Source organism: Sprattus sprattus, assembly GCF_963457725.1.
Source record: "Sprattus sprattus genome assembly, chromosome: 2".
Classification (NCBI taxonomy): Eukaryota; Metazoa; Chordata; class Actinopteri; order Clupeiformes; family Clupeidae; genus Sprattus; species Sprattus sprattus.
The window spans coordinates 28,095,718-28,115,717 of record NC_137921.1 but is presented as its reverse complement, the minus strand read 5'-3'; the positions used below and the strand labels follow the sequence as shown (position 1 = coordinate 28,115,717).

The window sequence follows — 20,000 nt, the reverse complement described above, 5'->3', positions numbered from 1 at the left end:
CTTGAGGTTCAGAGAGGAGAAGCGATGAATTCTACATTGCTTTAATATCTTGATAGTGCACTTGTGTAATTTGTTACTGTATTAGACAATCACACACATCATAACAACCTCTATGTCTGCACTGCGCCAAATTTGGCCACAATCTTAGACATGGAGAGTGGTTTGAAGTTGTCTGAACAGTAACTCTTGTACCTTAAGCAAATAAAAACAGATGTGCAGGAAGCATCTGCTCTGACCAGAACCACCTCATGTCAGCCGTTTAATACATACTGATATGGCCAGGATACATAAGAACTAATTTTCGCAGTGTGTCACAGTAGCACTTGATTTCGATATCGTTTTCACTTCCCATGTTTCTTACTGGAAAGCTTTCACCACAGCCGACTTTGCTAGACAGTGAGAAACACTAACTAACTTGCAAAACCGTACAGTAGCTTTCAAAATAAGCAGGACTGCAGTTGAAACAGTGGTTTTATATTTGAATTCTATATTGATTTGCATTAGGATATTATTTTAGTTTTATTTATGTAAAGCACATCGAATTGCCTCTTTATATAAATATCTATAAATAAACTTGCCTTGACTTGCACCATGTAACTGTTAGAACAATGGTGTCCTGTGAGTGTGGTCTGTACCAACTACTTAGCTACAGAGGAGAGAGAGATGGGAAAGTCACACCAGTTAGTGTGAAAAAGTGTTATCAGCAGAATATAAGCGTCATATACTGACATCTTTTATGACTCTCTCCTTAACAGTCCCACCAATCGGCTTCTGTGCTCTGACATAGCTAAGTGACCTCCTGTCATAAATTACACATTCATGTCGTAGTTGTATGTGGAGTTTAGCAGTGTTTGAGAGGGGAAGTGGACACGGATGACCTTTCAGCACGCACCTTTCTGCAATTCTTCAGATCATCTTCTCCTTCCTCTTTCATAGTATTTAAAATGTAACAGAGTGCTTCCTTGATCCACTGAGTGCACTTATCTCATGACTGGCGTTCCTACCGGTGTGAACTACACATTGAACTTTCGGATATCAGAAAGGCCACTGATAAATATGCTTTTGTGTGTGTGTGTGTGTGTGTGTGTGTGTGTGTGTGTGTGTGTGTGTGTGTGTGTGTGTGTGTGAGATAGTGGCAGAGAAAGTATGGGAGAATATGTCTTTATTTTAAGAGAGTGTGTTTTGCTTTGTGTGGAAGTCTGGAAACAGAACAGAGTGAAGGCAAATAAGCTGTAGCTGAACCCCCCTCTCTTTCTCCTTCCCTCCCTTCCTCCTCCCTTTCTCCCTCTTTCCCCCCCTTTCCCCTCTCTGGCTGTGCTATGCATTCCTCCAGTGGCCTTGTGAAGCTAATTGAGAACAGCCCTTCCTTTAGAAAGCCTCACAACAAGACAGTGACTCTTTGGCCTAAGCGTTGCCAAGACAAAGCACTACAAAGTATGCACTTGCGTAAAAGGTACACATACTTTTTAGATTTTCAAAACAGGCAATTTCTTGGACAGCCTCCAACTAGAATGACACTCCTCCGGGCCTTGTGGTTAGCACAACGTGTCTGAGAAGCAGCGCATGACCACAAGTGCGCCGAGCACAGAAAAATACCCCAGCCTGATACCCACCTGCCCCCTTGTGTCTCCGCTCTTCTCTGAGGCATATTACTCAGCCGTCAGCACAGAATAACATGCACTGCATGACGCGCACTTGCGTAAAAGTACACATGCTTTTCCACAGAACACACATGTCGGAGGTAGTCCTCAAATGATCTTCTTAGTGCAAATACTAGAATGACCAATAACATATAGTGCTGTTTATCTACAAAAAGTACAAGAAGTCCAAACTAGCTTCAGGCCCCATAGTTCAGTGTTTGGTTATGATTGTAGGGCATGTGAGAACTTTGATCTAAAATGTTTTGAGTGTCTACAAAGGTTCTAGTAATGAAGGTACATTGAGGTGGATCAGTCAGAGAAGATTCAGTTTGAGGGAAGAGTGGTGGTTTTGTTGTACACATAATAGGGAGATGATTTCGAGTATCTCTTTAGTAAATTGGATAATCTAACAGTGGCAGGGAGCAAGTGGAAGTCTTTCACAACATTCCCCTTGATTTATCCTCTACTTTGGAAGGCCATATGTGCACTGCCAAACAGGAAACACGCTGAGGGGAATAGCTATCCTACACTCAAACCTCCAAATGCAGTTTGGATTTAGGATTTAGGATAGGTTAAGTTTATACTTTTGATTCATTGCTTGTTTATTTGGATTGAGGATTTGTTTACCACCAAACTGTGATTTTGAAATGGAGCACCTTTACAATTTAACTTTTTGTTGTGTGTATTTTCTTTGTAAAGAGAAAGAAAAGGACTGGGTATATGATGTAATGAGGCCTCACTAAACACTCAGACAGTTTGTGTTTTGTTTGCTCTTCCTGAAAGTTACCAGGATTTCACCCTCTCCCGGGTTTATTTCATGTTTGGGTCGGCTTCGTAATCCAAAAACTAATTTTAGGATATTTAATCTCTGCTGTCTTATCTGCCCTTCTGCAATTGTCTCTGCTATTAAGAGGATTACAGGACGCGGTGGCCACTTGAAAACTTTCAGGAGCAGTAAATTGCTTCGCTGTGATAAACAATATGAGATGAGATGTGGCCAAAATAATTTTTATTTCGATGAACCAGCCTGTACAGTTTTGTTTTGATTAGGATAGCTTGTGTTGTGTTGTCATGAAGTGCATTTTGTTTTTTGTTTACATCCGAGTTATTCTTAGTGGCATCGAGCCCTGCTGTTGGCAGGGTGGCACCCTAGTGTGCAATGGATGCAAAGCTTTGATGAAATGATGACGAAAGGATAAAATACCCACAGTGCTTCTTTCGGGCTGCATTTATGTAGTTTAATATAATTGAAAACATTCACTCGTGATGATGTAATTTGGGTCACGTAATAGTACCATATGAGAAGCCTTTTTTGGGTAAGCTTTAGTAATATTTGTGTAACATTTGTGCCAGTGGACAGCTTCATATTTTATGTGGACTTTGTGTGTCTTCCCTGACTGACACATTCTGGGCTCTCTGGTGCTTGTCATATGTGAATCATAACTCCCCAGCACAGACTGTTTTCACTCTATGCAGCAGCATTACTTATTTGTTTACTAAAATGTTTCGAAAGATGGCGGCCAGCTGCTGTTTTCACTTCAAACACCAGAGTATATTTTACACTCACAAACGCTTCTGTGTTCTTCCAGTACAGTCTTCTAGTACAGTGTCATTGACACCATACAGAAAACATAAAGTATGTTCTGAAGAACCCTTGACTAATTTCTACTTTTAAGAACACAAAGATGGGAACGGAAATACATTTTTGGTCATTGTAGAGGTAATATAGGTCAGATCTGTGAAAAGGTTCACTAAAACACTAAATAAAGCTATCCACAGATAACCCCCCACCCCCCCTTTTTCTGAAAGGATAAAATGTGTTTTTGGGAGAGATTACCCATGTTTGCGTTAATACTTATTTTATATCAAACTTGAGCACTGTCTGATATAAAATAAGGGATTAGCATAAATGCAAATGAGGGACAGAGCTCCTTGGCGGGGTGCCTAGGTGGACCATTGTGTATGGGAGGCCTTATGCTAAGCCCTGATTGGCTGACCGCCGGCAGTCTGTATTGGGTATCCAATTGGGTGGTTGAGTGGGATCCACATGGTTCTGGTTTGCACTATCCTGTCCACACTTCCATTTTATCCGGGCTCCAGCCCGCTCTGGCTGTCTAGTTAGATCTGAACACAACATCCTCACTCTCATGTGTATCATGAATCAGACACCAGCAGGGAGCGAGGATGTTGTGTACACATGGACGGTGAGAGATGTGATACAGGACTGGAATCAGATAACAGCAATAAGTCAGTCAGACCGACGGACATGTACTTAGTCAGTCAGACAGTCTTGGCCCCAAGCAGAGAATGTGCTCCCCTAAAGATCTTTCCTACCTGGATGTGTCCCAGACTGTCCGCTTACCTTTCCTCTCTGAGTTTGTTAGGTGAAAATTCACTCAAGATTCCTCAGGACTCCAGAGTGGCATATAAATATTATTCAACAACAACCACAAACCCGTCGGCTGGTCAGAGAGTGGCACGGGTTGTGTGTTTGAGAACTCAAATTTCAAAACGATTTGAGAACTCAAATTAAAAAACGAAGGGAGCTTGAACTCTACACAGTGTACCTTTAAGCAATGTAACTAAGTACTGTGTGTTATATTACACCTCAGACCAAAATACCATACATGCTCTTACTTCAAAAGGTCATGGGTCATCTCACGAGTACATGATACTCAAAATCAATTCTTAAGCACATCAACTATTTGTTGATTCATCGTTTCCCACCTTTGGCCAAAATATGAGCAAACATGCTTTGACCTCAAAAGGTAGTGCAGCATTACCACCCACAGCTGCCTCTGCATGTCTAGTGTTGCTGATAGACTGTTTACATCATCCTACCCTTTCAGGAAGCCTTTAAACACGCTGTCACAAGGCCACCCTTGACAGACACGGATATCTAGCAAGCATGTTGAGGGCCAAGAGGGCAAAGGTCGTTATCCTCAGAAGGGGAGATGCATGAAAGATCCAAGGGTCTTTTCTTATAGCGCCCAGGGGAATCGATTATTTAAATTCCTAGAATGTAATTCACTCGTCGCCAGGCAGTAATGGACGTTAACTGCTGTCATGGTCTTTTTTCTGTGTAAACAAAAACTGTCATTCTTCATGTGTGCTCAATTTACAAATTGCCAGCACAACAGAACAGCAAAGGAAACATACTGAAATTGTACAGGCGCAGTTAAAAAAAAAAAAGCACTCTCTGGCAAAAAAATACTCTTAAAACATAAAAATATTCCACATCTTCAAAGTATCAATTAAAATATGTTCTGGTCTGATACAATTTGGATTTTTTAACTTTTGATTAGAGAGAAAAATAATATAATCTGTTTGTGTGAATAGCTGAGTGCTACCGTCACTGAATCCATTTTTTAGGAATGTGTTTTTCCATCCAAAATATGGGGATTTAAGGGTTAGACGAAACTATTATGGAAAAATGTAGGCATTGGTTATACGTTTTTTTTTAGTCTTGGAGCAAGTAGTTGGAGGAAATAGCCCGCACATTCTTCAAACTGTAAGACCATCGCTTAGTGTTTTCGTACAGAATGAAAATATGGACAACTGGAACAGGGTCGGACTGCATAGTTTTGAGGCTCTAGTGGAAAGACTGATGTGAAAATAATCTCAAGATCCTGGCCCTTGGGTATTATTAAAGTAAGAGAGAGCAAAATCATAAGGTGCATTTTATGAGCACTGAAGCGTAGAAACTTTACCTTAAGTGGTTGCTGTCTCCTAAAGATAAACTGAAAATGAGCTCGTCAAAATGAACAACTTACCATACTAGGTTACCATAAGGTTAAGCTCTACATATTTAGTGATACTTTAAAATAGGCAGAATGCACAGCTGCACAAAAATTATTTCAGCCACTAAGATTGCTTCATAGAAAGGTCACATATGTAAGTGCAAAAAAACATAATCTTGAAATTTCTTCAAACAGAATGATTTCTGTTGGATTGAAAGCCGTATACACTGCTGCACGTTTCCAATTTCTTTCCCTTTTAATTTCCAACAACTAATCTGTGCTTTTGTGTCTCAGATTTAATTTCTTTTAAGAATCTGTAAGCCCTTAAAAACATAGTTTGATTTCCAATTTTCGCTTACCCATGTAAGTAGGTGGTTAACAATGCACATGGAATCTCATTCCGAATGTAATTTGTGGCGCTTGCATCCCCCTCCATTCATTATGCACTTGGTGAAGAGTACGCAATGTTTAAAGTTGGTTTAGTTGATGGGCAGCTTGACTGCCGTCAAGCAGCCCGCTGTCATGTCTTAAGGATGTGTGTCATACATTCATAATCTTCCAAACAGGGTCAGCCATATGCCAGTCACTGAAGTGAAGATGGAATGACATTGTGTTGTAAGCAGAGATTATCGTCAATAAATCATTTCTAAGTTTCTGACATGTCCTCTGAGTACTCCTAATCAGACATTTTATAAACGCCTTTGCGCCACCCAAACGTATGTTACGATTATCCATACCATGTTTCGGCATGGGAAATTAGGTTTAGAAAATATTTTTGGAAGTATTTACATTGTTATCTGTGCTGTCTAGCCAATGATAATCGTCTTTTATTGTTGTCATATGGTGGGATAAGCTTAGTGAAGACAGCTAACAAGAGTCACATTTAGGAGTTGTCCAAATCTTCCCCCCAAAACCAACCAATTGTGCCTCTTCTGCAGCTGTGCTCAAGCGGATTATCTGTGTGAGATGGTCGATAATCAGCACTTAACTCTCAGCTCAGAAGCCCTTTACTTTATTTATTTCATTTTTTTATTTCCCCCCCCTGTTCCCCTGTCTTCGCTTGGCTGGCCAACAGTTAACTGACTACCGGTTGTTATGTCAGCCTTGCCATGCGAGTTTCATCTGGAGAATATACAGGAAACTCACAACTTTCGAGTCTCAAGGTTCCCATAGAAACCAAGGCTCTACCGCGCACTCCTCACACAAGGTTCACCTCCTAACCGCCATGCTAACAACCCCCCCACCCCCACCCCCTGTCCATTCGCGGAGGGTAGCATGTGTTTCTGCCATGTGCCCAGGTGTCTATACCGTACCAGAGAGGGAGAGAGAGAGAGAGAGAGTGCCTAGCATGTTTGGTTTGAGGCCTGCATATCTCCTGTACTCGTGCTTCCGTCCGGAGAGTCATGTTCACATGGTCTTGGGGGACGGTGAACATAATATTCTCCATTTCTTTTGTTACGTATTTGTCAGCAATAAAAAGTATAGAGTGTTCTTTTCTTTGACTTCCTCTATTTCGTCTGAACTTGAATTGTGCGCTGTGGTTACAAAAACAACAAATCACTTTAAAAGCCATATCAACTGAAATAAGAGGGCAAAACAAAAAACTAAAAAACGGAAAGTTGCCCAACATGGCTGCCAGTTCCTGCCCCCTCCCCTGGTTGGTGGTGGGTTGTCCTCAGATGAACCAGAACCCCCCACGCCTCACCTGCTCAGTGACCTGTCTGCTTTAAATTACCCAGCATTCCTGGGGGTGGAGCGGCAGCGGCAGGAGAGGGGCCCCTCTCTCGCACTCGGGGGGCTGCATTCCTTGTGGTTATTTTCAGAGCACGCGACTCTGGGGCAGCAGTGCTCTCTGTTGAACAAGGCCTGTGCAGACAACGACAGGCTTCACTGGGGCTGCACCCTAGATCAGCCATCCCTCCACACACACACTCACACACACGACCCCTCTGGTCTCACCTCTGTGTCTCTCTGTCTGGTGTGTTTCTGTGTGTTACCACACAGTTATTCCGTCAACCTACGTTTCTTTTTCATTTTCAGGCTCTTTAGAGCTCAGAACATGCATGCCTTAGGTACAGTGGCTCAGAGTAGCTTCCTCTACACATTGTGCAAGTAACCAAACCCAAAGTTTCTCTGCTAAATTAAGTGATGAAACCGAGTATCTCTGAAAGGTTCTCATCTCCCCGCTGGCACTGTTTTCACTTTTTTTTTGAGTCCCCCCTCCCCCCCCCCCCTCCCCACCCATCCACCACCCCCTACGCCGACTGCCCCCCTCATCGCCCCCCTGCCAGCTCTCATTTTCGAGACCTTAAGCACATTATCAGGAAACTGAACTTGACTCGGCTGCTCTCTGGCAGCGGATGTGCATGCTCCACTTGACTACAGGAGCCGCCTGCCGGGGACGGATGCCCAAACCCGCGCCGGAGACAGAGCCAGAGCCCAAGCCGTCACCTTGTCTAAGCATTTGTTTCATTCTGGAGCAACACAATGGTTTAATCCCGCTTTTGTGCCCTGTAAATCTTCAACTCACTCTCTCTTTCCCGTCACTGTGGAATCCCACTTATTTAAAAAAAAAAAGGAAAAAAATCTATGGAAGCCAATTTGGTCGGCTCCTGTGCACTTCCAAAAAAGCGCGTCTCCAAAGACCTCAAATCCACTGGCTCACATATCTCAGCCAAAAGCAGGAGTAAATCAGCCGGCCGTATATCATTGCTAATTAAGAGCAGGTCTCAGCCGCCACACCACTCCACCAGCAGAAGAGGTGAAATAATGCTCTTCTCTGTAATTATGGATGAAACAATGTGTTTAGAGGCGCAGTGCCACAGCGCATTTGGAGGAGCCTCCTCTGAGGTAACACATAGGAAATGGCACAGTGGTCATTATAACACTTTATCCCCTCTTTGTCTGCAAGGGATTATAGGTTTCTGCCACCGAATGCAATTTTTTAAATTCAATTTCCGTTAAACATCCTCTTACTCTCCACAAAGCCGGTTTTCAGTCAGGGGAGAAAGAGGAGAGGAAAAAAAGGCCAAAAAGAGAATTTTATTTTACAGTCATGTTATCTATGGATTAAATACAAGAGTGGATTTGTTTACTGCTGTCATGTCTCCTTTCAGCCGTTTTCAGTTTTCAGTTTTCAGGACGTTTTGAATCAGCATCACCTAATGTCTCGGTCACAAGCCCAGTACAGGGCCCTTTTTACTGACACATGGACCCCGCACTTAGCTTTTGTTTACTGCAGTTTGTGTAAATGCTGGTAGCACAAGACTCAGCTCAGGTTCAGGTTCACGGCCGTAAATCATGTCGAGGACGTTTAAAAAAGCGCCGTTAAAGTCACTCATCTATAGTAACACTCAAACGACATGTGGCTCAGACACGCCAGCGAGACGCTTTCCCCCCTAAACTGTCATTGGCACTTTTAGTCACTTTGGCAGAAGGGGTAAAAATATGGCTCTAAGCTCAGACAGACACCAATCTTCTGCTGTGTGTGTAGGGAGACTAGTGCGGGGGAAGGGCTGTGACTTTGCAGTGAAATGCGTTATAACTTAGGAGCAGGCGAGGGAAGGTTATGTTAGTTTTGAACGCAGATTTTCAGCTCGAAGTACGTAGCAGCCAACCCTAAAGAATTGATGGCCGTCATGTGGTGTTGTTTGTCGCACATGTGCTTGCTGTACTTTTAGGGTAGTGGGTTTGTGGGGTTGCTTTGTGCGATTTATATTTCAGAGTACGATTATTGCATAGACGGTTACGCTTCACTCTTGCTAAACTTATGTCACGAAATGACAGAGCAGTTTCAAGCTTTACCTCAGGTTCAGTCTCAGCCTTGTGACCAACTATCTGCTTAATGACATTGATTGCTTTCATAGTAGGCCATGCTCTCCAAATGTGTGCTCAACTGGTTACTCTCGAAACTAAAAAAAGAAAGTACACATAGAGTCCCTATGGCTAGGCAAACAAGCTTAATCTTCTCCAACACACTCGGCTGGATCCTGCTCCCTCCCTTTCATCAAACCCTTAACAACACTCTTGTTTCTGATTAACAATTATACTTCTCCTGGCCTCTCAAATAACTTTAATTACTGATTAGAATTCTGCCTTCACAAAGCCACCACTTGAGTGTAATTGCTCAATAAAGTCGGGGGGGACGTCGTCGTATTAAGTAGGTGTTCCCGCTGCTTCTCTCATTAGTAGGCACTCAGGGCTCCTGTCTAGATGTCGACGCAAATGGAGCCTTCTTCATTCACAGCACAGGGACCACCTCCGACGCCCCTGCACGGTGTCCTAGCTCTGCGCCTGGTGACGTGCCACACGACGAGACGCGAACTCAGCAGCTGGAGTGCACTGCCCACTTCGCCGGATGTAACGCTGGGCAGTGACGCATTCAGGTCCGAATGCGCCGAGGGCACGCTGTTCTGCTCCGCATGAGCTGATTAGTGCCCAGTAAATGGCTGCTTGAGACAGAGAGGGCAATGTACAATTTGTAGCCATCGTTTCTCATGCTGGTCTTCACGTTTGAAGATGATTGCTGGTGTTCTGTTTTTGGATGTTGTTATGAAAGACTGAACGCACGCGTGTGCAGCTCTGAAAGTTGCAATGGTTAACCAAAGCAGTAAATGTAATTGAGTGTGAAGATATATTAAAGTGTATAACATTAGTAGATGTAGCATACTTTATCTGTCAGTACATGGTTTGTTAAGGATTCTGGCTACTCTCTGATTCTGAAAATCTGATTTAAAAAGGAGAAATGTGAGTGTGAATTTATTTAATTCAATAGTTTAAAAGTTAATTAAAAAAACTACTTCAAATGTAAACAAAAACAATGAAAGATTTAAAAGAATTAGTTTGATCCCTCTGGGTTTGTTTGCTAGCAGGTGCAAATATAAGTGCTGTCAAACGATAAAGTGCACATTTCAGATAAACAGGTCTCAGCCTATAGTGCAGTTAAACCATGGCTTAATATTTAATTTTTTTCAAGTTTGCTGTGAACATAGAAGTCAGGCCTCTTATTTCAAAAACAATTAACCATAACAGTTAGGTTACCAATAAAAGGCAAGCCTACTACTACTTCTGTGCTTTCAGCCAGCTGCCTGTTGACATTTTCAGACAACAGTGAAGCTCGCTTCTTTGGCACAACACAAACTTTCTATTCAGAAGCTTTTTATCATCCAATTCGCCGTATCACGCTCACCATTCACTCAAACGTAACGTTAGCCTACTATACAGTTTGGGAGGGCAAAAAGAACATTATTTTTTTTTTTTACAACGCGTTCATCGCGCAAAATGGGTTTGCGTTAACGCCGTTAATAACGCATTAAACTGACAGCACTAGTAAATATAGAGGTGGTTGTGGGATAAGAGACATTGCCTTCTGTCTCCTAAGGTAGAGATAGTGAGAGCTTGTTGTTAATATTCAATCCACTTGAATGTCCTCGGAGGGTATAGTATAGTATAATGCTTTACCCTAGGTGTTTTAATACAAAAGTAAAGTGGGGAAATTTGCCTTAAATGATGATGGAGACTTTGACCATACTTTCATACTTCCATGTGTCCTCTGACTGTAAGTGCTTTAAACTCAGCGAACTGCTTTACTCGAGAGCAGTAGCAGGTGAGGCTGCTGTCTGCCTGTCTGCCTGTCTGTCTGCCTGTATGCCTGCCCGCCTGCCTGCCTGTCTGCCTGCCTGTCTGCCTGTCTTCCTGTCTACCTGTGTCTGTCTGCGCACCTGCCTGTCTGTCTGCCTGCCTGTCTGTCTGTCTGCCTGTCTGTCTGTCTGTCTGTCTGTCTGTCTGTCTGTCTGTCTGTCTGTCTGTCTGTCTGTCTGTCTGTCTGTCTGTCTGTCTGCGCACCTGCCTGTCTGTCTGCCTGCCTGTCTGTCTGCCTGCCTGTCTGTCTGCCTGTCTGCCTGCCTGCCTGTCTGTCTGCCTGCCTGTCTGCCTGCCTGCCAGCCGTGAGCTACTGCTGAGAGCCGTAGGGAGCAGAAGCAGACGCTCATGGAAAGTTTTGAACCTGGAGGCCTGTCAATGTATATCAACTGGTTACCCCCATCTATCAGTCCTCGTCTCTCTCTGACATTCTCTCTTTTGCTCTGTCTCTCACACACACACACACGCACCGTCTTAGGTAATTTCTGCAAAGGTCCCTCGATTCCTCTGTTGAAGGAGCATTCCAGGCAGGTCACGCATGCTGACAGTAATTGAGGGGAAGCAGGTGACCTAGGTGTTTCGTATTTACACACACACACACACACACACACACACACACACGGATGGTGGAGGGGTCATTTTGCTTTGTATGTCTGTGTGTCTCACAGTGCGTGCTTAATAGTGTATGAGGTATACTTATGGATGTGAGAGAAAGTGTCAGTGGTGTGTGTGTATGTGTGTGTGTGTGTCACAGAGTGTGTATGTCACATAAGTGTGTGTGTTGGTGTGTGAACATATGAGCGCCTCTGCCTGTGTGTGAGGGGTGTTTTGTATTGGTGTGTGTGCAGCCTATCTTCACTCCCTGTTGTCTTCAGATGGGATTTCATCCAGAAAGTTTCAAACACACTTTGACAGCTATGGATTGTGTAGGAAAAAGTGGTCATCTGTTGTGGAAGTTGTTATGACTGATGCAGCATTTTAACATTCACATGGCTTCTTAGGTCAATCACCATCCCAGAAGTGATGCACAGGACAGGACAGTAAAGTCTTACACTTGTGCGTTTTTTTGTCCTGCTTGTACAGTTGATGAAAAAGAGGCTCGCCGGTCGGTCACTGGTCCAGGCCTCGCTCAGACACAGTTTTATCAGCCGTGTGGCTAGTCGCTACGTTAGAAATCGAAAAGAAAATGCCGTCTCATTCACTGCCGTGCTTTCATGTCACATTTCATGTTGAGACACAGAAGACGTCGTCTGCTAAGCCATCACATATTGGTAACATGTTGGATTTGTTTGAACATTGTATAACCGTAGCATATTTGAGCATATTTTGAGCATTTTAACTTTGCCACCTTTGGTATCTTTGCCCCAAGCTTTTCTAGTTTAGTATGAATGCTATTTAGTCTGAACGCTGTTAAGTCTGAATGCTGTTTAGTATGCATGTTTTAACAGTCTGTATCCTCCAAGTGTATCAGACCCAGCATCTTGTGTTTTTTGCACATTATGGTGGAAATGTGTTTACCAGTTATTTGTTTTATACAAGTTAACCAGTTACGTTTTATACCAGTTCAGCTGCACAAGAAGCACTCATGCTCTGGCCCTCTGGTCCTCTGGTCCTTTGGTCCTCTGGTCCTCTGGTACTCTGGTCCTCTGTCCTTGTCCTTGGTCAGGCTCCTATACTCAGGCTCAGTTGTACAAGTAGCAGTGGAAAGTGGCATGTAGCGCTATACCTTTGTGATTGGGTCATCCTGTCTGTCCAATGCTTCCAATCTTTACAATGCGTCCAATCTGTCCAATGTGTCGTTTGCGTCTATGGTCCACACTGTACTGGGGTGTTGGATAGATGTAGACGGAAGCGGAGGGAAGCAGAGCCCATTGACGCCCCCTCACCTCACCTCACCTCACCCCCTGCCCCCCGCCATCCCCCATACCGCTGTGTGCCCGTGCCACAGCCATTCTCTGCTCCACATAAGTCGTCGTCTTTAATAAACCATGACCTCGCTGAAACATTTACCACTTTCGTGTTTCCTGAAATAAGAAATCCCAAACAACTTTAATGTTCGAGAGAGACGTACATGGAACTTAATGTATTAATTTTGTGTCAAGCCTCAACTTACAAGTGACATGTATTATTGGGGGGGGGGGGGGGGGTTAGAAGAGAAGAGAAGGGCAGGGTGTGTGTGTGTGTACGAGAGAGAGGGAGGAGGGAGAAAGAGAAAAGAGACAGAGCAAAGGAGGCAGAGACAGAAGGGAGAAAGATAGAGGAGGAGGGAGGGAAGGAAGTAGGGACAAAGAAAGGAAAGTAAGTCTTGACAGATGGGTGAAGATTCCTTTTTTTTTTTATCTTTCTTGTTGGCAGAGTGCTTTAGAGGCCAGGCCTGAGTTTGAGCCAAGGTTACAGGGTTATTACATAAACCATTCACATGGTGCCCTCAGGATCCTGCAGGGGAGAGTCCTCGTCCTCTGTGCATCGTGCTCGCAGAGGGAGAAAAGTGGTGTTGCACAAGGGCCCGGGTTTGCATTCCCAATCCAGCTGCAGCCAGAGCTCCAGTCACAGCCTCTCGGTTTCACTCCATTCCCCTCAGAAAAAAAAAACGTCCTTAATTAATTTGGTCAGCAGACTTAGATAAAGCTGCATTGATGACATCAATTAGATTCTAATGAAAACAGATAAAAGCCTTCTCTCTCTTTCTCCCTTCCCCTTCTCTCACCCCACCCCAATACGACACTTACGAGGCCAAAGGGGGGGGCGTTCTTGCTGGGGGGGTGGGGGCTTGCTGGGGGGTGGTGGGTGGTAAATGGAATTTTTGAGCAGCCTTCATCAAAGTATTAACATGGCAACAAATTCCCGTTACGTCTTGTTTAAAAAAAAAAAAAAGCCTTTAATTTGCAAAGCTCATGTCTGCTGTGGTACTTAGAAGTACATGGTCAAATGATTCAATCCAAAGGCTGCCACGGAGCAGAGCCAAATCGGAATCTAATTTGGCTAGCAACGCTCCTCATTCTCCGTGAAACATGCAGTCAGACCCAATCCTCACATTAGCGTGGACTTTAGAAATGTAAACTTGGCTGGTCGCCTTCCGCTTGACTGGACAAACACCCGTCTTACCCGCCTCTAACGCACAACTTACATTTCCAATCTGTGGAAACACCTGCTTAACACAGCTTAGGAGCTCATAGTTAAGCAAATTGTTTCAATTATGTTTCGTAATCTGCTGGGGACAATATGCTTTACTGGATACAAGTCCAACCCGCTCCGCCCACACTGTGCTGCATGTTAAAACACACACACACACACACACACACACACACACACACACACACACACACACACACACACACACACACACACAGTGAGAGAGAGAGAGAACAACACACACATATACACATGAACACACACACACACACACACACAGAGAGAGTTAGAACACAGAAACAAATGTGTACACTGGTAAGCATATTGTGTTTGATGTTCAATCTGTTTTTACGGCTCAACCATCTCTACCACGAGAAAATGATTAATCATGAAAATGCAACAGATTATTTTTTTTCCTTTTGGAGTTCTAATGCCGTGTTTGGGTGGATTTGCCTTCTGGAGAGTTTTACATGTTCTGCATTTACGCTTTTTAATTCAACTCAATCCAAACCCCAATCTGCTGTACGACTGGGAATCAGGTATCCTCTCCATTCGCCGGTTTAGTAGACGCTCTTGATCCTCACACGCACACACGCGCACACACACACACACACACACACACACACACACACACACACACAGAGACACACACACGCAACAGGGTTGGTCTGTGTGTGTATGCTAATCCCTCTCGTGTTTTGTGTTTTTTCAGGTGATTACCCCCCTCCACCTCCACCTGTGGCTGATGCCAGCGGATTCCCATCACCCTCCTCCTTCCCTCCCCCGCCCTTCATGGACGACTCCCTGCTGGGATTTCAGGTGAGACCCACGTCGACATCCCCCTCCCTCCACCCTCCTTCATCCCGCCATCACCCGCAAACCCCACCCTGAATTCAGAGGAAGCAGTCTATCCCCAGATGTTTGCTCCTACCTGGCAGGAGTCCCTTGGTCAAAAGTCAGGCATTGAAAAGTCATGAAATTCAGTAAATACATGGAGAGTTTTGGAAAAGTCATGAAATCTAGGACTCTAGATGGTATCTGAAATGCTAATGCCCGTTTTTTTTTTTTAATTGGGGACCATTTCTTTCCCTGTCAGTTGCCCATGGCGACTGCTCCCCAGGAGGCAACATTTCTAGGTTGATGTCGATAACGATATTGATTAATGTGGACATTTGCTTCAGCTAGCATCACTACAGTGGTAACTACATGAACCCGAAAAATATATATATTAAAAAAATAGTAGTAGCCAGACAGAGTCTAGTTGATTTGATTTGTAGTGGCCATTAGCCCGTTTTTTTTTTTTTTTTTAATCAGACAAGGAAACTTACAGACAAGGACTTATTTTTTTTTACCTTTCTGTGTTGTTAATGTTATGACTTTTCACTAGTAGTGTTTATAGTTTGAAAGATTGAACGTTTGAAAGAAAACGTTTTTTATTTTTTTATTTTTTTTAAGCAACATTTATTTTGCAAATATACTATATGTTGCAGAAAATCTGTTACAAAAAAAGAATATCTCAGTAAGATTGTTGCCACAAAAATGCTTTGCTATATTATGATATGTTTTGGAAATATTGCCTATCACCAGTGTTACTCTTTACTTCTTGGTGATGTAAATTGTGGTTCTTTACCATTCGATCCGGCTGCTAAATACTTCAGGTACAGGACCTAGTGGATTGCTGGAATTTGATTTGGTTGAATGTAGGTTAAGTGGAAATGATAATGTTAATTTACTCCTCCATCGATAATGTTTCACTATGTGAAGGTGAAAAAGCAATGGAAATAGTAATTATTAACTAGTAGTGCTGTCAGTTTAACGCGTTATTAACGGCGTTAACGCAAACCCATTTTAACGCCGTTAATTTTTTTATCGCGCGATTAACGCGTTGTGTTTTTTTAGATGAACGTTCTTTTTGCCCTCCCAAACTGTGTAGTAGGCTAACGTCACGTTTAAGTGAATGATGAGCGCGATACGGCGAAATAGATGATAAAAAGCTTCTGAATAGAAAGTTTACCTTTAAAATAGGGATGCACGATATTGAATTTTAGCTGATATCCAATATGCCGATATTTACAAGCTCATTTTGGCCGATTGCCGATGCCGATACCGATATATACACCTCAGCTTTTTAATTATTGAAAAGTCTCTCCTGTACTAGAATTAATCTGTTATTATGCTAGGGTATTGCTGTAAATACAGGACATTACAGACTTCATTTGTATCATTTTAGAAATAGACATTCACTCATGAAACTGAAATGGTTTCAAATATGGCAGATTTATTTATATTTTCACGTCACAATTTTCATACTTGAACAGTACCTCCTTGAACTTGAACAACTACACTCTGGAAATGCAGCTTGGATTACTTGGCAAGCTAACGTTGGTTAACTGACTTACAGTTTAATAACATCCCTTCTAGGATTTCTCGACTAATCTATGTAACGTTATTGCCAAGTTAGCTGTATAAATTCCATATATGGAAAAGTAAGCCATGTACAGATAGCGTGAGCTCGTGACATAACGTTTCACATCCCGTGAAATGAGGCATCATCAACTTCTCTGGTGTCACGTAGCATGCAAGCTAACAAGCTAGTGTTGTCTAGCTAACTCTGTAACTTATTTACGTCTATTAGCGCGACAGGTAATGTTGTAAAGCGTGGCACGCGAGTGGTCTGCATCTATGCATGCAACCTACGTTATGGCCAAGCTGCATCTCCTCCTCCTTTTCCTGAAAAGTTTTCTGACAAATAGGCATTTTGTCATCATCCTCTGATACTGTGAAGTAGGCTACTGCCACACAGCCGACGCTCATAAACATTTGCTTCGTGTGGCATTATTTACACGTCACCTTATCGGCCAGGTACATCGGCAGAAATTTTTCATACCTGCAGATACCGATAATTAAGTTTTGAAGCCGATATCTGCCGATACCGATGTCTTGCCGATATTATCGTGCATCTCTACTTTAAAAGTTGTGTTGTGCAAAAGAAGCGAGCTTCACTGTTGTCTGAAAATGTCAGAAGTAGTTGGCTTACCTTTTATTGGTAACATAACTGTTACGGTTTATTGTTTTTGAAATAAGAGGCCTGACTTCTATGTTCACAGCAAATTTGAAAAAAACAAATATTAAGCCATGGTTTAACTGCACTATAGGCTGAGTCCTTGTTTATCTTAAATGTGCACTTTATAATTTTATTTTGTACCGCCCTGTTTGGCAATGTTGTTTTTCAATAAAATAAAACATTGCTTAAAACAAGCCAATCCACTTTTCCATGTTGATAAGAGCTTTAAAATAAAATAAAAATGATGGAAAAAAATAATTGAAGGGACATTTAGAATAGATACAAATTTGCGATCGCGATTCATTTTGATTAATTTAATCGCGATTAATTTTGAGTTAACTATGACAAAAATGCGATTAATCACAATTAAATATTTTAATCGTTTGACAGCACTATTAAATAGTAATAATGCAATAATCAGCCTCAACCTGTGAAGTAACGTACGCACTACGAAGTAGGTTGTGAAAGGTCAATGAACTTCCATTAAAGCTCCTTGAAAAGTCATGGAAAAGTTTTAAAATGTTGTCAATGAAAATGGGTGGGATCTCTGACCTGGGTCTCCTCCAAGCTGTGAACTGTGTGTGGCTTGTGTGTTCTCTGTGGCCAAATTTGGCCTTGGTAGTGCAGTGGTGTGACCACAGGGAAGATTGCCCCCTATTGGCACGCCTCTGTCATGTCCTCTGGTATTCCCCTCTGGCATTCTCTGACACTGCTGCTCTCACCCTACCATTTCAACCAGAAAAACTTTCACAGTCCTCATTTATTTGGCTTTCAAATAATGGATGTCATTTCTGACCATTTTAACTCATTTCACACATTCAGCAGTATCACAACACACACACGCACACACAAAAATACTTTGATGGATATTAACGTCTTGCTTTTGTTGCGCTGACACAAACAACATGCATGAAAAAGCATGAGGTGTGATATACGATCAGGGCCGGGAGTCGGCCTGGACATCGTTGGGAGGCTTAGCGGCTGATTTGGTTGTAGTCGGCGTGTTGGGTAACAGCTCTCCGCTCCAGCTCCAGTCAAGGTTCTCTCATGTCATTTGTGTGACAAATTATGTCCAGCTCATGTTACTGCTCTGGACTCTGACACCTAAACAGCACAGGGAAATAGTGCGGGTGGGCAGGGAAGGCTTTAGTTGCTGGGTCATGTTTATTAGCCACTTGTTATTTATTAGCACTTGTTGCTGTTATGGTCATTAGGCTCGGTAAAGCGCCTTGAGACAATTGTATTGTTTTGGCGCTATATACATAAAATTGAATTAAATTGGATGAGACACCCCAGGTATTCTAAAGACATCTGGTTCTATAGGTGACATTAGTATGGTGATCAATGATATGTGTTTATTTATTTTTTAGCTGTTATTTATTAGCACTGCTCAGCTACCAGTGTGATCCCAACGCATACGCATCTAAAGCAAAGAGCTATGGCCCTGTATGTGACCAGAAGCATGTACTCATTTGGAGTAAGATCCCTTTCCCACGGACGTATAGGTGGCCAGGGAGGAAGCCATACCCGGGGGATCAGTGCGTTTGTTTATCTAGCTGCAAGGACTCAAGCTAAAGCCTGTGGCTGGCTCTCTTGCTTGATTAAAATGAAACTGAGTTCCTCTGCTAAGGAGAGTCAGGGCCGGTCACGTTATAATTCACATTCAGCAGAATCCACACAGCCTTTTCAAACAGGCCCTCCAGCCGATGGGACGGATCCCGCAGTGAACTCTCCGCTCTCTCTCCGCTCTCTCTCCGTTCTCTCTCCCCCCATAAACTCCCTGAACACCATAAGATAGATATTACATTAGATATGTTGACATAGATCCCTTCATTTTCCATTTAGTGTTAATTTATTTATTTGTATTTCCACCCGCCCAACAGTGTTCAGTCTCCCCTCACTTACTCTGATTCTCTACATGTTTCATGAATGAAAAAAGGGGGAGGACGTTAAATAATTTCTGCGCTTATGCCGAACTAACAAGAGGAAGAGGGCAGGGTGCACAAGCGGGGCCGACATGAATAATCAAATGATACCTAACCTAAATTCCTCTGTTTCCTATAATTGAAAAGACGGCAGCAACTTGTAGCGAGGCATGCAAATATCAGACGCCGATGTAGCGCGGCGTAATCTGCTGCCCGGCAGCTTCTGGTTGTGCTTCTGCCCTCTCGCTCCTTCCTGCCTCGCTCCCTCTTCTTTCTCCCTGTGGTGGAGATTAAAACAAACTCAGCGTCGACACGAGCCTCCTCTCTCTGCAGGCGGAGCTTTGCGGACAGTGTTTGAATCGGGGACTTACATAAGAAATGGAAGTGCTTCATTAGTTTGCAGTTCATCTCCTTTTATAGCCCTGCTGTTGAACTGACTTCTCTTTTTCCGGTTTCTTTATTTCTTTCTTTCTTTCTTTCTTCCCTCTCCGTCTCTCTCTCCATCTTCCCCCCCCTCTCTCTCTCTCTCTCTCTCTCTCTCTCTCACCCTCACCATCTCTCTTTTAAATCACCGCGGGAATAGAACTAATTCCTTTCAAAACCTCCAACATCTTAATTATGTCTTACGCGGGGAAGGTTGAGACCTAGCGTTATCTTAAAGGCCTGCTCACACGCTGCTAATACATGTTCCACACAGCACTCATGCTGCCCTGCCATTTAATTGCTCACAGTACCAAAGGAGTTATTTATTGACCTGTTTGTGTTCGAACAGTAATTCATGACCTGTTTTGGTAACCATAGGAACGTCATGTCAGAAATGACTGCCTCCCTCCCCTCCCTATGTATGGTTTACCAATGT

At 43.1% G+C, this 20,000-nt stretch overlaps 1 protein-coding gene across 3 annotated transcripts in view; it reads left to right on the top strand.

The window, feature by feature from the left end:
- Positions 1-20,000, top strand: part of lpp (LIM domain containing preferred translocation partner in lipoma) — a 213,253-nt gene that overhangs the window by 91,039 nt on the left and 102,214 nt on the right. For all 3 annotated transcript variants that reach the window (XM_080857883.1, XM_080857882.1, XM_080857881.1), the window contains one exon: positions 14,865-14,971. In XM_080857883.1, the coding sequence (XP_080714009.1) occupies positions 14,865-14,971 (107 nt within the window). The remainder of the gene's footprint in view (positions 1-14,864; positions 14,972-20,000) is intronic.